The 14,913-nt window shown below is 44.9% G+C and overlaps 1 protein-coding gene across 3 annotated transcripts in view; it reads right to left on the bottom strand.

Moving 5' to 3' along the window:
* The window catches only part of nup133 (nucleoporin 133), a 91,557-nt gene that overhangs the window by 27,422 nt on the left and 49,222 nt on the right, over positions 1-14,913 (bottom strand). For all 3 annotated transcript variants that reach the window (XM_038807960.1, XM_038807949.1, XM_038807970.1), the window contains 2 exons: positions 13,784-13,878; positions 12,789-13,013 (listed from right to left, as the gene is read on the bottom strand). In XM_038807960.1, coding sequence (XP_038663888.1) covers positions 12,789-13,013; positions 13,784-13,878 — 320 coding nt within the window. The remainder of the gene's footprint in view (positions 1-12,788; positions 13,014-13,783; positions 13,879-14,913) is intronic.

The raw sequence follows: 14,913 nt of genomic DNA, 5'->3' as shown, positions 1-14,913 counted from the left end.
TACACAACTAAAAATACACTTAGGTCATCCAAACGACAGTCTGTGGTGTCGGGTCTTGGATAAAAGCAAAGGGTCACCTGGACTCAAAACATTAGCTCTTTTCTCTCCCTACAGATGCTGCCAGACCTGCTGAGATTTTCCAGCATTTTCTCTTTGGGTTGAGTCTTGGTGCAGTCTTGTATTAACGCATTTCTGCAGGCTTAAATTAAGTAACAATTGAACCGAAGAAAAACTAATTTCAGAAGACATTGGAATTGCAAAATGTTGCTACTTCATTGGGTCCATCAAATGAGGGAGTGACCTTTTTCCACACTGACAAACCAAGCTGAAAAACCAAAAGGAAATAAACATTTAAGACAGAGAACAAAATCTAGTGGCAACATGACAGCAAGAGCCACCTGCAGCAGACAGGAAGGAGCAGGAGCTGGTCAGGGGTGGGGAGAGGAGAAAACAGCAAAGCTGAGAGCTGGCAGAGTCCCAGAAAGTACAATTACTGTACCAGGGATTTCATGTTTATCCCAGTAAGGCATGGGTCCTCACCAAGCATATCAGTGACCAAGATCCACTCCCTCCCAGAACAAGGATAGAGTCCCCCTCGTTCTCACATTTCATCCCACCAGCCTCCGTATGTAAAGCATAATCCTCTGACATTTTCCCCAACTCCAGCATGATGCCACCACCAAACAAATCTTCCCTTCTGGTTTAGCTCACTGGGCTAAATCGCTGGCTTTTAAAGCAGACCAAGCAGGCCAGCAGCACGGTTGGATTCCCGTACCAGCCTCCCCAGACAGGCGCCGGAATGTGGCAACTAGGGGCTTTTCACAGTAACTTCACTGAAGCCTACTCGTGACAATAAAGCGATTTTCATTTCATTTCAATTTTCTCTCTGTCAGCATTCCGCAGAGACCGTTCCCTCCGAGACAATCTAGTCCACTCCTCCAACATACCCAGTACCTCTCCCATCACCCACGGCACCTTACCATGCAATCGCAGAACGTGTAACACCTGCTCCTTTACCTCTTCCATGCGTAACATCCCAGGCCCAAAACACTCATTCCAGGTTAAGCAGCATTTCAGTTGCATCTCTTCCAATTTGGACTATTGCATTCGCTGCTCCCAATGTGGTCTCCTCTATATCGGAGACACCAAACGCAGACTGGATGATCGCTTTGCTGAGCATCTTCGGTCTGTGCGCATTCAGAACCCTGACCTTCCAGTTGCTTGCCATTTTAACAAAAGACCCTGCTTCATGCCCCCCCCCCCCCCCCCCCCCCCCCCGCCCCCAATCTTATCCACCTTTCCTTCACCGTTCTCCTCTTAGCTTCCCCATCCCTTCCCCCCACATCTACAGTTCGTCCTTTGATGTTAGTTTCCCTGCTGTTTGACCTTTCACATCTTTTGTTCTCTTGGGGACTGCCATTAGCACTCTTTCCCCTTGGTTTCTGTGGCCATTAGCAACCGGTTTCCCTGGGTTTCTGTGGTTATGACTCATCTTTCATTCTCACTCCACAGTATAAATATTTCCCACTTTCTCTGTCTTTACTTTTGACAAAGGGTCATCTGGACTCAAAACGTTAGCTCTTTTCTCTCCCTACAGATGCTGCCAGACCTGCTGAGATTTTCAAGCTTTTTCTTTCGACCAAGATTGATACAGTTTTGGATGGTAAAGGAATAAAGATGGGTGACTGGTTAGCTCAATTATCTAGACAGCTGATGTGTCCACCAGATTAATACCAACAGCATGAGATTCAATCCCTATTCCGGCTGAGAATATTGAGGGAACGTCGAAATTGCAAGCACTCATGATAATCTTCCAGTCAGAGGCACAAGGGTGGTGCCAGAGGACTGGGAAATTATGAATATTACAATCCTGTTCAAAAATGGGTGCAAGGATAAATAAGAACATAAAAACTAAGAGCAGGAGTAAGGCCATCTGGCCCCTCGAGCCTGCTCCACCATTCAATGAGATCATGGCTGATCTTTTGTGGACTCAGCTCCAGTTTCTGGCCCGAACGCCATAACCCTTAATTGTTCAAAAAAAAAAAAAAAAATATTTATCTTCATCTTAAAAACATTCAAGGAAGGAGCCTCAACTGCTTCACTGGGCAAGAAATTCCATAGATTCACAACCCTATGGGTGAAAAAGTTCCTCCTAAATTCAGTCCTAAAATGCGAGGTGATGCATTTTGGAAGGTCCAATTCAAGACCGAACTATATGGTAAATGAAAAAACCCTGGGGAAAATTGATGTACAGAGTGTGTGTTCAGGTCCATTGTACCGTGAAGGTGGTTGCGCAGGTCGATAGAGTGGTCAAGAAGGCATACGGCATGCTTTCCTTCATCGGAAGGGGTATTGAGTACAAGAGTTGGTAGGTCATGTTACAGTTGTACAAGACTTTGGTTCGGCCACATTTGGAATACTGCGTACAGTTCTGGTTGTCACATTACCAAAACAATGTGGATGCTTTGGAGACGGTGCAGAGGAGGTTCACCAGGATGTTGCCTGGTACAGAGGGCGCTAGCTATGAAGAGAGGTCGAGTAGATTAGGATTATTTTCATTAGAAAGATGGAGGTTGAGGGGGGACCTCATTGGAGGTCTATAAAATCATGAGAGGTATAGACAGGGTGGATAGCAAGAAGCTTTTGCTCCAGAGTGGGGGGCTCAATTACTAGGGGTCACGAGTTCAAGGTGAGAGAAGAAAGGTTTAAGGGAGATATGCGTGGAAGTTCTTTACGCAGAGGGTGGCGGGTGCCTGGAGCGCATTGACGGCAGAGGCGGGCACGATAGCGTCATTTAAGATGCATCTAGACAGATACATGAATGGGCAGGGAGCAGAGGGATACAGATCCTTAGAAAATAGACGACAGTTTTAGATCGAGGATCTGGATTAGCACAGGCTTGGAGGGCTGAAGGACCTGTTCCTGTGCTGTAATTTTTCTTTGCTCTTTCTTTCTTCTTTCTTAAATTTACATCCCCTTATTTTGAGGCTATGCCCCATAGTTCTGCTTTCACCCGCCAGTGGGAACAACCTGCCCGCATCTATCCCATCTATTCCCTTTATAATTTCATATGTTTCCATAAGATTTCCCCCCCCCCCCCCCCCCGCATCCTTCTAAATTCCAATGAGTACAGTCCCAGTCTACTCAACCTCTCCTCGTATTCCAACGGCCTCAACTCTGGGATTAACCTAGTGAATCTCCTCTGCACACCCTCCAGCGATAGTACGTCTTTTCTCAGGTAAGGAGACCAAAACTGAACACAATACTCTAGGTGTGGCCTCACTAACACCGTATACAATTGCAGCATAACCTCCCCAGTCTTAAACTCCATCCCTCTAGCAATGAAGGACAAAACTCCATTTGCCTTCTTAATCACCTGTTGCACCTGCAAACCACCTTTTTGCGACTCATGCACTAACACACCCAGGTCTCTCTGCACAGCAGCATGTTTCAATATTTTATCATTTAAATAATAATCCCTTTTGCTGTTATTCCTACCAAAATGGAAAACCTCACATTTGTCAACATTGTATTCCATCTGCCAGACCCTAGCCCATTCACTTAACCTATCCAAATCCCTCTGCAGACTTCCGGTATCCTCTGCACTTTTCGCTTTACCACTCATCAGGGCTAAATCGCTGGCTTTGAAAGCAGACCAAGCAGGCCAGCAGCACGGTTCGATTCCCGTAACAGGCGCCGGAATATGGAGACTAGGGGCTTTTCACAGTAACTTAATTTGAAGCCTACTCGTGACAATAAGCGATTTTCATTTCATTTCATTTTCATCTTAGTGTCGTCTGCAAACTTGGACACATGCACTCGGTCCCCAACTCCAAATCATCTATCTAAATTGTGAATAATTGTGGGCCCAATACTGATCCCGGAGGGTCACCACTAGCTACTGATTGCCAACCAGAGAAACATCCTTTAACCCCCACTCTGCTTTCTTTAATTAACCAATCCTCTACCCATGCTACTACTTTACCCTTAATGCCATGCATCTTCATCTGATGCAGCAACCTTTTGTGGCACCTTGTCAAAAGCTTTCTGGAAATCCAGATATACCACATCCATTGACTCACCGTTATCTATCGCACTGCTAATGTCCTCAAAAAATTCCACTAAATTAGTTAGGCACGACCTGCCCTTTATGGACCCATGCTGCGTCTGCCCAATGGGACAATTTCCAACCAGATGCCTCGCTATTTCTACCTTGATGATAGATTCCAGCATCTTCCCTACTACCAAAGTTAAGCTAACTGGCCTATAATTACCCGCTTTCTGCCTAGCTCCTTTTTAAAACAGTGGTGTCACGTTTGCTAATTTTCAATCCGCTGGGACCACCCCAGAGTCTAGTGAATTTTGGTAAAATATCACTAGTCCATTTGCAATTTCCCTAGCCATCTCTTTTAGCACTCTGGGATGCATTCCATCAGGGCTAAGAGATTTGTCTACCTTTAGCCCCATTAGCTTGCCCATCACTACCTCCTTAGTGATGACAATCATCTCAAGGTCCTCACCTGTCATAGCCTCATTTCCATCAGTCACTGGCATGTTATTTGTGTCTTCCACTGTGAAGACCGACCCAAAAAACCTGTTTGGTTCCTCAGCCATTTTCTCATCTCCCATTATTAAATCTTCCTTCTCATCCTCTAAAGGACCAATATTTACCGTAGCCACTCTTTTTTGTTTTATATATTTGTAGAAGCTTTTACTATCTGTTTTTATATTCTGAGCACTCTCATAATCTATCTTACTCTTTATAGCTTTTTTTTTTAGTAGCTTTCTGTTGCCCCCTATAGATTTCCCAGTCCTCTAGTCTCCCACCAATCTTTGCCACTTTGTATGCTTTTTCCTTCAATTTGATACTCTCCCTTATTTCTTTAGATATCCACGGTCGGTTTTCCCTCTTTCTACCATCCTTCCTTTTTGTTGGTATACACCTTTGCTGAGCACTGTGAAAAATCGCTTGGAAGATTTTCCACTGTTCAACTGTTTCACTACAAAGTCTTTGCTCCCAGTCTATCTTAGATAGCTCTTCTCTCATCCCATTGTAGTCACCTTTGTTTAAGCACAAAAACCCTAGAGTTTGATTTTACCTTCTCACCCTCCATCTGTATTTTAAATTCCACCATATTGTGATTGCTCCTTCCGAGAGGATCCCTAACTATGAGATCATTAATCAATCCTGTCTCATTACATTGGACCAGATCTAGGACTGCTTGTTTCCTCGTAGGTTCCGTTACATACTGTTCTAGGAAACTATCGTGGATACATTCTATAAACTCCTCCTCAAGGTTGCCTTGACCGACCTGGTTAAACCAATCGACATGTAGATTAAAATCCCCCATAACTGCTGTACCATTTCTACATGCACCAGTTATTTCTTTGTTTATTGCCTGCCCCACCATAATGTTAGAATTTGGTGTCCTATAGACTACTCCTATCAGTGACTTTTTCACCTTACTATTACTGATTTCCACCCAAATGGATTCAACCTTATCCTCCATAGCACCGATGTCATCCCTTACTATTGCCCGGATGTCATCCTTAAATAACAGAGCTACACCACCTCCTTTACCATCCACTCTGTCCTTCCAAATAATTTGATACCCTTGGATATTTAACTCCCAGTCGTGACCATCCTTTAACCATGTTTCAATAATGGCCACTAAATCATCGTTATTCACGACGATTTGCGCCATCAACTCATTTATCTTATTCTGAATACTACGAGCATTCAGACAAAGTACACTTGCGTTGGCTTTTATACCTCTGTTTTGAGTCTTAGCACCTTGATCAGTAACCTCTCCCAAGTTATTTTGCCTCCTAACTTTTCTCCTAATTTTCCTCATCATTGAACCCATATCTTCATGTAACAACCTGCCGCGTCACTTTCCATTTATGTTTTTACTTCCTGTTTTATTCCTTTTAGTGTTACTGGGCTTATTCACTGAGCTCCCCTCAGTCACTGTACCTTGTACTATCGCCCTTTTTGATTTTTGACTATGGCTTCTCTGCCTTACACTTTCCCCCTTACTGCCTTTTGTTTCTGTCCCTGTTTTACTCCCTTCCGACTTCCTGCATCGGTTCTCATCCCCCTGCCACATTAGTAGAAACACACTCCAACCTATCTAGCAAATAGCCCCTCCTAGGACATCAGTTCCAGTCCTGCCCAGGTGTAACCTGTCCAGTTTGTACAGATCCCACCTCCCCAGAACCGGTCCCAATGCCCCAGGAATCTTAAACCCTACCCCTGCAATAAATGACTGCAACTACAGAGCAGTCAGTTTGACTTCAATGATAGAGAAATTTCTGGAAACTATAGTTATGGACAAAAATCAAGTCACTTAGACAAGTGCAGGATAATTTAGAAAAAAACAGCATAGATTCATTTAGGGAAAGTCCTGTTTAACTAACTTGGAAGTTTTATGATGAAGTAACAGAGAAGGTTGATAAGGGCAATGCTGTTGATGTCATGTATGTGGAGTTTCAAAAAGGCATTTGATACAGGGCCACATAACAAACTTGTGAGCAAAATTCTAGCTCATGGAATAAAAGGGAAAGTAGACACTTTGATGAGAGATTGGCTGAATGACAGGACACGGTGGTGATAAATAGTTGTTTTCCAGTTTGGAGGAAGGTTCATAGTGGAGTTCAGTGTTGGGACTCTTACTCTTCCTGATATATATGAATGATCTAGACCAGAGCATGATTTCCAAATCTGAATGATCTGAAGATTGAAAGTTTTTTTTTATATAAAAGAAAATGTTTTACTGAAGCATTTGTAATTTTCAGTTTTAACACTTTAACATCCCCTACTACCCCAGCCCCATTTCCTAATTACCTGTATACAAAGTTCCCTGTCCTTGTCTTACACTACCATGCCTCCCATTTTCCACCCCCCCCCCCTTTCTGCTGACGTTCAAATTTCCTTGAAGGAGCCGATGAACGGCTGCCACCTCCGTGTGAACCCCGAATTGAGCCTCTCAAGGCAAACTTAATCTTTTCCAGCCTGAGAAACTCTGCCATGTCGCTGACCCACACTCCTGACTTGAGGTTCCAAGTCCTTCCATCCCAGCAAAATCTGTCTCGGGTCACCAGTGAGGAGAAGGCCAGAACATCTGCCTCCCTACTCCCCTGGGCCCCCGGATCTTCCGATACCCCAAATATTGCGAATTCTGGACACAGAGTAACCCTCCCTTCCAGGACCTCTGACATGATGACCACAAATCCCTGCCAGAACCCCCTCAACTTCGGACAGCCCAAAACATATGTACATGATTCACCAGGCTTCCCCCACAATGTCCGTACCTATCCTCCACTTCCACAAAAAACCTACTCATCCAGGCTACAGTCATACGAGTCTTCTGGATCACTTTGAACTGGATCAGACTAAGCCTGGCACACAACGAGGACAAATTGACTCTCAAGGCCTTTTCCCTTGGTCGGACTGCCAACTCCCCTCCCAACTCTTCCTCCCAGTTCCTCTTCACCTCCCCATTCCATCAATTCCTTGTATATTTTCTAGACCCTCCCCTCCCCAAGATGAAGATTGGAAGTGTGACAACTGCGATAAGGATAGCCCTGAACTTCAAAAGGACATGGACATATTGATGAATTGGGCAGCCCAGGTGGAAGACGAAGTCTGAGGCGATTCATTTTGGCAGGTAGAATGCAGAGAGACAGTATAAAACAAAGGGAGAAACTCTAAGGAAGACGCAGGAACAGAGGAACCTCTGTACACAAGTCAAGGAGTCTAGGTGGGAGGACATGTTGAGAGTGCAGTTTGAAGCATGTAATATTTTAAGCTTTATTAATAGGGGCAATGAGTGCAAGTGTAAGGACATCATGTTGAACTTGTACAAGATATTAGGTAAGCCTCATCTGGGTACTGCATCCAGTTCTTGGCATCATACTTGAGGAACGATGTGAAAGCATTGGAGTAGAGGTGATTCACACAAATGATGCCAGGAATAAAGAACTGTAGCTGTGAAGGTAAACTGGGAGAGGCTGGGACTGTTTCCCTTGGAGACAGGACGACAGAGGAGACGTCACAGAGATATTCAAGATCTTGAGGGGCAAGGACAGGGTAAATAGGGAGTCTGAAGCAAACTTAAAGGGGGTGGTAGTGGCAGGTACGAGTGAGGTATTCAAAAGGGAATCGGATTGCTACTGGAATGTGCAAGGTTACGGGGATATGGTAGGGGAGTGGGTAGAATGTCCTTTTAGAGAGCCAGTGCAGATTCGATGGGCCGAATAACCTCCTTCTGCACCTTGAACATTGTGACTCTCAATCTGTCTTCTCACCCTACCCGTATTAAAATATCATGCAACTTTTCTGTGGTTAGGCAAATAATCACTAGAGGCCTGTCTACAGAGTAGAGTTATGGGGATAGTGTGGATGTGTGGGCTTGGGTAGGGTGTCCTTTCCAAGGGCCGGTGCAGAGTCGATGGGCTGAATGGCCTCCGTCTGCACTGTAAATTCTATCTTTCTACAGGCAGCAAATTCAAGGAAAAGGGAATTAACGGATATGTGGACAGTGGAGTTGAGGTAGAATAGCAATCCTAATGATACTGAATGGAACAACAGGCTTGAAGGGCTGAAAGGCCTACACCTGCTCCTATTTTTATTTTCTTATTGAGTTTTCTTATCTGATATAGTATCTGGAAAAACAGGTCTATTTTAACATGACCACCTTTAACTAAGTTACAGTTTTGTACTCTCCTAGGAAGCCCCGCCTGAATTTAGCATTCTATAATGGTTGCAATGATGCACTTAGCTTTATTTCTAATGGGTTGGCCTTGCTAAGAACGCACAAGAGCCCAAAAATGTATACATACACTAGCTAGAGGATCTAGAACCAAGGGAAGGCTCATTTAGGATAAGATGAGAGGGATCTCTTCACTCAGAGGGTGCTGGATATTTGGAATGCTCTATCCCAGAGGGCTGTGGCAGGTCAGTCCATTGAATATGTTCAGGACAGAGATTGATAGATTTCTAGTTAAAGACATCAAGGGATATGTGCGGGTAAACAATGTTGAGGTAGATGATCAGCCAGATCTCATTGAATGGTGGAGTAGGCTCAAAAGGTTTACCAGCCTACTTCTGTTCCAATTTTCCTTTATGCACAAGAGGAGTTAACCTGATGCCTGGCCAATATTTATCCATCGTTCAACATCACAAAAATAGATCTGAACAATTTTCTTCTTATTGTTTGTGGGAGCTCTCTCTATAAACTGCCTGCCTTGTTTTCTACAACAGTGACTACACTTAATAATAGTACGGCATTGGCTGCAAAACTCTTCAGCCCAGTGAGAACACAATAGGTGCTATAGAAATGCAAGGTCACTCTGCCTTCCTACCTAAGCTTCATGCTCAACTTAAACAGTCTGTTGAAAACACTTAATTAACACTAATCACCTGAAATCTCAGACAACTGGGCGGCATGGCAGCATAGTGGTTAGCACTGCTGTCTTACTGCACTGAGGACCTGGGTTCGATCCCGGCCCCGGGTCACTGTCCGTATGAAGTTTGCACATTCTCCGTGTCTGCATGAGTCTCACCCCCACAACCCAAAAAGATTGCAGGGTAGGTGAACTGGCCACGCTAAATTGTCCCTCAATTGGGAAAAAAAAAGTGGATACTCTAAATTAAAAAAAAAAAGAAACCTCAGACAATTGGGTAATGCAGGCTACATTCAAATGACTTGTGTATAATGTAAAACAGCTTTAGCTTCTCAAACTTTTAATTCATGTTAGAAAACAATACAGATGGAATTTAACCCTTTAAGTACGAGCATTTTGGGAGGACTAACAAGGCAAGGGAATATACAATGAATGGTAGGACCCCAGGAAGTACAGAGGACCAGAGAGACCTTGGGATGCATGTCCAAAGATACCCAAAATCAGCAGGACAGATACACAAGGTGGTTAAGAAGGCATATGGGATATTTACCGTTATTAACCGAGGCACAGAACACAAGTGCAGGGAGGTTTTGATGGGGTTGTATAAAAATGCTGGTTAGGCCACAGTCGGAGTACTGTTTACAGTTCTATTGCCCCACTATAGAAAGGGATTGCACTGGAGGGGGTGCAAGATTCATCAGGATGATACCTAGGCTGGAGTGTTTCAGCTATTGAGAGGCTGGTTAGGTTGGGGTTTTCCTCGGAGCAGAGAAGGCTGAGGGGGGAACCTGTTGAGGTGTATAAAATTATGAAGGGCATAGATAGAGTGGATAGGAAGGAACTTTTCCCCTTAGCGGAGCGTCAATAACCAGGAACCATAAATTTAAAGTAAAGTAATGGGAGGGAGGTTTATAGGAGATGTGAGGAAATGTTTTTTCCCACCCAGCGGGTGTTGGGAATCTGAAACTCAATACTTGAAAGGATGCTAGAGGCGGGAATCCTCACAACATTTAAGAAGTATTTAGATAAGCGCTTTAAATGCCATAGTGTACAAGGCTACGGGCCAAATGCTGGACAAGGTTCATTGAGTTCACTGACAGTTCATGAAGAACTGTTGGGAGTGACATTGACCGTCTCAATTTCTCTGCTCCTCTCACTGACTCTAACCTGTCTCCTTCCAAACTCTGCTCTCTCAGGTCCAACTCTGACTTTGTCATCAAACCCACTGACAAGGGTGGGCTGTTGTTGTCTGGCATACTGACCTCTACCTCACAGAGCTGAGTGCTAACTCTCCGACATTTCCTTCTACATCCCCCTGGACCATGACCCCACCACCGAGCATCAAGCCATTATTTCCAGGACTGTCACTGACAGCTTCCAACCTCAATTTCCTAAACCCGGACAGCCTGCTTCTATCTACTCCCCAAAATCCACAAGCAGGAATGACCCAGTAGGCCCATCGTGTCAGCCTGTTCCTGCCCCACTGAACTAATTTCTTCCTTTCTTGACCCCATACTCTCTCCTCTTGCAGTCCCTTCCCATCTACCTCCGTGAGTCCTCGGAAACCCGACAGCATATTGACAACTTTCACTACCCCAGCCCTAACCGCCTCTTCTTTAGCATGGATGCCCAATCCCTCTATACCTATTCCCCATCAGGATGGTCAGAGGGATCTCCACTTCTTCCTCAAACAAAGGACTGAACAATCCCCATCCACCACCACTCGCCTCCATCTGGCTAAACTTGTCCTCTCAGTGAACAATTTCTGCTTTCACTCGTCTCACTTCTTCAAAACCAAAGGTGTGGCTATGGGTACCGCATAGGTCCCAGTTTTGTCGGTCACTTTATGGAGTTTGTGGAACATTCCCTGTTCCAGTCCTACTCTGGCCCCATCCCACAAGTCTTATTGGTACATTGACAACCGTTTTGGTGCCGTTTTTTAAATATTGATTAATTCCTCCTCCAATTTTCACCCCTCTATCACCTTCACATGGTCCATATCTGATACATTACCTGTCGATCTCGCAATCTTCACCTCTCTATCTCCATTTCAGGGATGCACTGTCCACTGGTATGCAGTACAGGCCCACTGACTCCCACAGTTACCTCAACTACAGCTCTTCACATCCCACACCCTGTAAGGATTCAGTCCCATTCTCGGTTTCTTCGCCTCCGTCACATCTGTTCCGTTGATGCCACTTTCTAAAACAGTGCTACTGACATCTCCCTTAATCGTTGTTTCCCACCCTCTGTGGTTGACAGGGCTCTCAACCATGTCTGACCCATATTCCGCACCTCAGCTCTCACCCCTTCCCTTCCTCTCCCTTCCAGAGCCAGGACAGGGTCCTCCTTGTCCTCACTCACCCCGCCAGCCTTTGCATTCAAAGGATCATCTTCCGCCAGTCATGCCAACTCCAGCATGATGCCGTCACCACCAGACATACCTCCCCCATACTCCCTGTCAGCATTCCGCAGTGGCAAGTCCTTCAGGGATACGCTGGCCCACTCCCAATGCCTCACCCTCTCCCCACAACACCTTCCCATGCAGTCGCAGAAGGTGTAACACCTGCTCCTTTACCTCCTCCCTGTTCACCTTCCCAGGGCACCTTCAAGTGCACCTCCTTCTATCTGGTCTATTGCATTCACTGCTCCCAACGTGATTTACTCGACATTAGAGAGACTAAGCGCAGTCGGGTGACCGCTTTGGAGAACACCTTCGGTCCATCCGCAAGCAGGACCCAGACCTTCCTGTTGCTGCCATTTCATCTAACTGTCCTGCTCCCATGTCCACATGTCCGTCCTTGGCCTGCTGCAATGTTCCAGCGAAGCTCAGCACAAACTGGAGAAACAGCACCTCATCTTGCAATTAGGCACATTACAGCTTTCCGGACTAAACACGGAGCTCTGGTTGTCCTTTGACATACTGCTTACCTTTGTTCTGTCATTCTGATCTCAATGTGCCACTGTCAGTACCCTTCTTAGCCTTAATCACCTCCATTTACATTTTATTTTATCTGTCCACAGTATTTTTGTCAATCTCCACCCATCGCTGGCCCGCTATCCAGCCCCACGCCCCCACAGCTGTATAAATCGGATCCTATTTCCAGTTCTCTCTAGCTTTTACAAAGAGTCATCCAGACCCGAAATGTTAGCTCCATAGATGCTGTCAGAGCTGCTGAGATTGCCCAACGTTTTCTGTTTTTGTTTGCTGGAAACTGGGATTAGAGTAAATAGGTGCTTGATGGCTGGCACGGACAGGGCCGAAGGACCTCTTTCCATGCTGTAAATACTCTGACCACTTTAGTGCTTTTCTCACAGGTAGCAGATAATCATCTCAGTAAAACATTTCACGCCCTCTCAACAGAGGACAAAACTCATACCTCCCGGAAGAAAATATCAGCTGGGGTCAGGTTCTGAGGAATGCCTTCATTCTGTTTATTCAAGGCAGAGTTAATTGCAGCATTTACAACTTCAGGAAACTTGGTGTGGTGGTTTTTTAGAACAATAGCAGCAGAAAGCTTCTCGGCATGTTCACAGAGCAAGAGGCGTGTTGCCATTGGGATTCCACGGACCACAACAGTCTGGAGGCGATTTAGTAATTCCATCTAGATGGAATAAATAGGGATTAACACATTTGATGCTAGACAGCATGATACGTTTATCTGAGATCCTGTCATCTTCAACAAATTAAATCAAAGGAAAGAACATTCAGCCCACTGCGCCTGTGCCAATGCTTGCTTTACAATTTCAACTGGTAGTCTGACCCCATACAATGTATTGTTACGCGTTTTGTCTTTTCTTACCAATTCCTGTTCATCTGCTCCATCTTCTATCACCATAGCACTGTATATGAGTGTGTGCGCGCCTGTGCAGTGTGCGAATGGGCGCATGTGGTCTTTTGGACGAGGTATTGTCAAGATTTTATCTGCTATTCATATGGATGCAAGTGAGGCCATAACGCTGTTGCAAAGTGTAGAGATGCAAGATTCCTGGTCTGCACTCCTCCCACAACCACCAATATAATTTCTGTTTGTGGGATTCTCCTGTGCACAAATCAGCTTTGCACCTGCATAACAAATGGCTGGACTTCAAAATAATTCAACTGCTGGGAAATACTCCGGCACATTCAGACACTAGATAAGAGCAAGCTGTTCATTCTTTGAATTAAAACTTTCAACCCTCACGGTGCCGAGGACCCAGGTTGTATCCCAGCCCCGGGTCACTGTCCGTGTGGAGTTTGCACATTCTCCCAGTGTTGTATGGGTCTCACCCACACAACCCAAAGATATGCAGGGTATTTGGATTGGTCACACTACGTTTCCCCTTAACTGGGGAAAAAAGAATTGGGCATCAAATTTTTTTTTAAAATACTTACATCCTGGAGAAATTCCATCAAGCAGTAATGGGCTTTCATTTTATCTTCCAGCTGATGAAGCAGCAGCAGGGAGGTGTTGCTAAATCTACTTACATCTGTGAAGAGAACACAATGTTCTTACAGCTCAACCGTACACCGGTCTAATAAACTGCAAGGATCATCTCAAAGTTAAGCATTATTCACAAAGTTTTTTTAATATAAATGTTTTTATTGGGTTTTTTAAATTATTCACAATGCTGATATATAGTTATGCTATAACTATGGTTGCAAAATATCCCTTCCACATACACAACCAAATGGCATTCCAAAATTCAGGAGAGAAGTATGCTGATGCACAATAACTGGAATCCTTCAGTTTTGTCTCCAGCATCTGACACCCATCAATTCCTTACATCAGACCTGAAGCATTCACTGCTTACAAAGAACTTCCCAGATCAAGACTCGGGAACAAGAGGTAAGGAAATGTTGCTTTATTAATGTACAGATATTTTAATTTGCAGCAGGTAGTTACAATGAGAAAATTTGCTTTGGTCCTTTACACCAGGCATTCTTTTCTGTGGGCACGGGAACAGGAAATATACTGGCTGATCAGGACGATATCTCAAGTATTCCAAATTCCCACAGACACCTATCCAAACCCCATTAACACAAGTTTCACCGAGGAACTGGAAGCAATGGCAACAAACACGGAAACCCTGTATATAGAAAGAGAGAAAACGGGTAGCACACGGATTGGCGCTTTCAGCTGGACTGTGGGGGAAGATAAAGATATTTGCATCATTGAAAAGTTTATCCAGGAACCCAGGACAATGCGGCACAGTGGTTAGCACTCCTGTCTCAGCACCAGGGACCCGGGTTCAATTCTGCCCTTGGGTGACTGTCTGTGTGGAACTTGCATTTTCCCCTTGTCTGCACGGGTTTCCTCCCGCAGTCCAAAGATGTGCAGGTGGGGTTAAGGGGGAGTGGGTCTAGATGGGGTGCCCTTTCAGAGGGTCGGTGCAGGCTCGATGGGCTGAATAGCCTCCTTCTGCACTGTAGGGATTCTATGATAGCTACAATGGTATATCTCCCCTGTTAGCTTCATGAAGTTGGTAATAGGTCTTATGTCATTAGAGAGCAGAAATATTGAA

The sequence above is a fragment of the Scyliorhinus canicula genome, chromosome 1 (assembly GCF_902713615.1).
Source record: "Scyliorhinus canicula chromosome 1, sScyCan1.1, whole genome shotgun sequence".
Lineage (NCBI taxonomy): Eukaryota > Metazoa > Chordata > Chondrichthyes > Carcharhiniformes > Scyliorhinidae > Scyliorhinus > Scyliorhinus canicula.
This window is presented reverse-complemented; position numbering and strand designations above follow the sequence as displayed.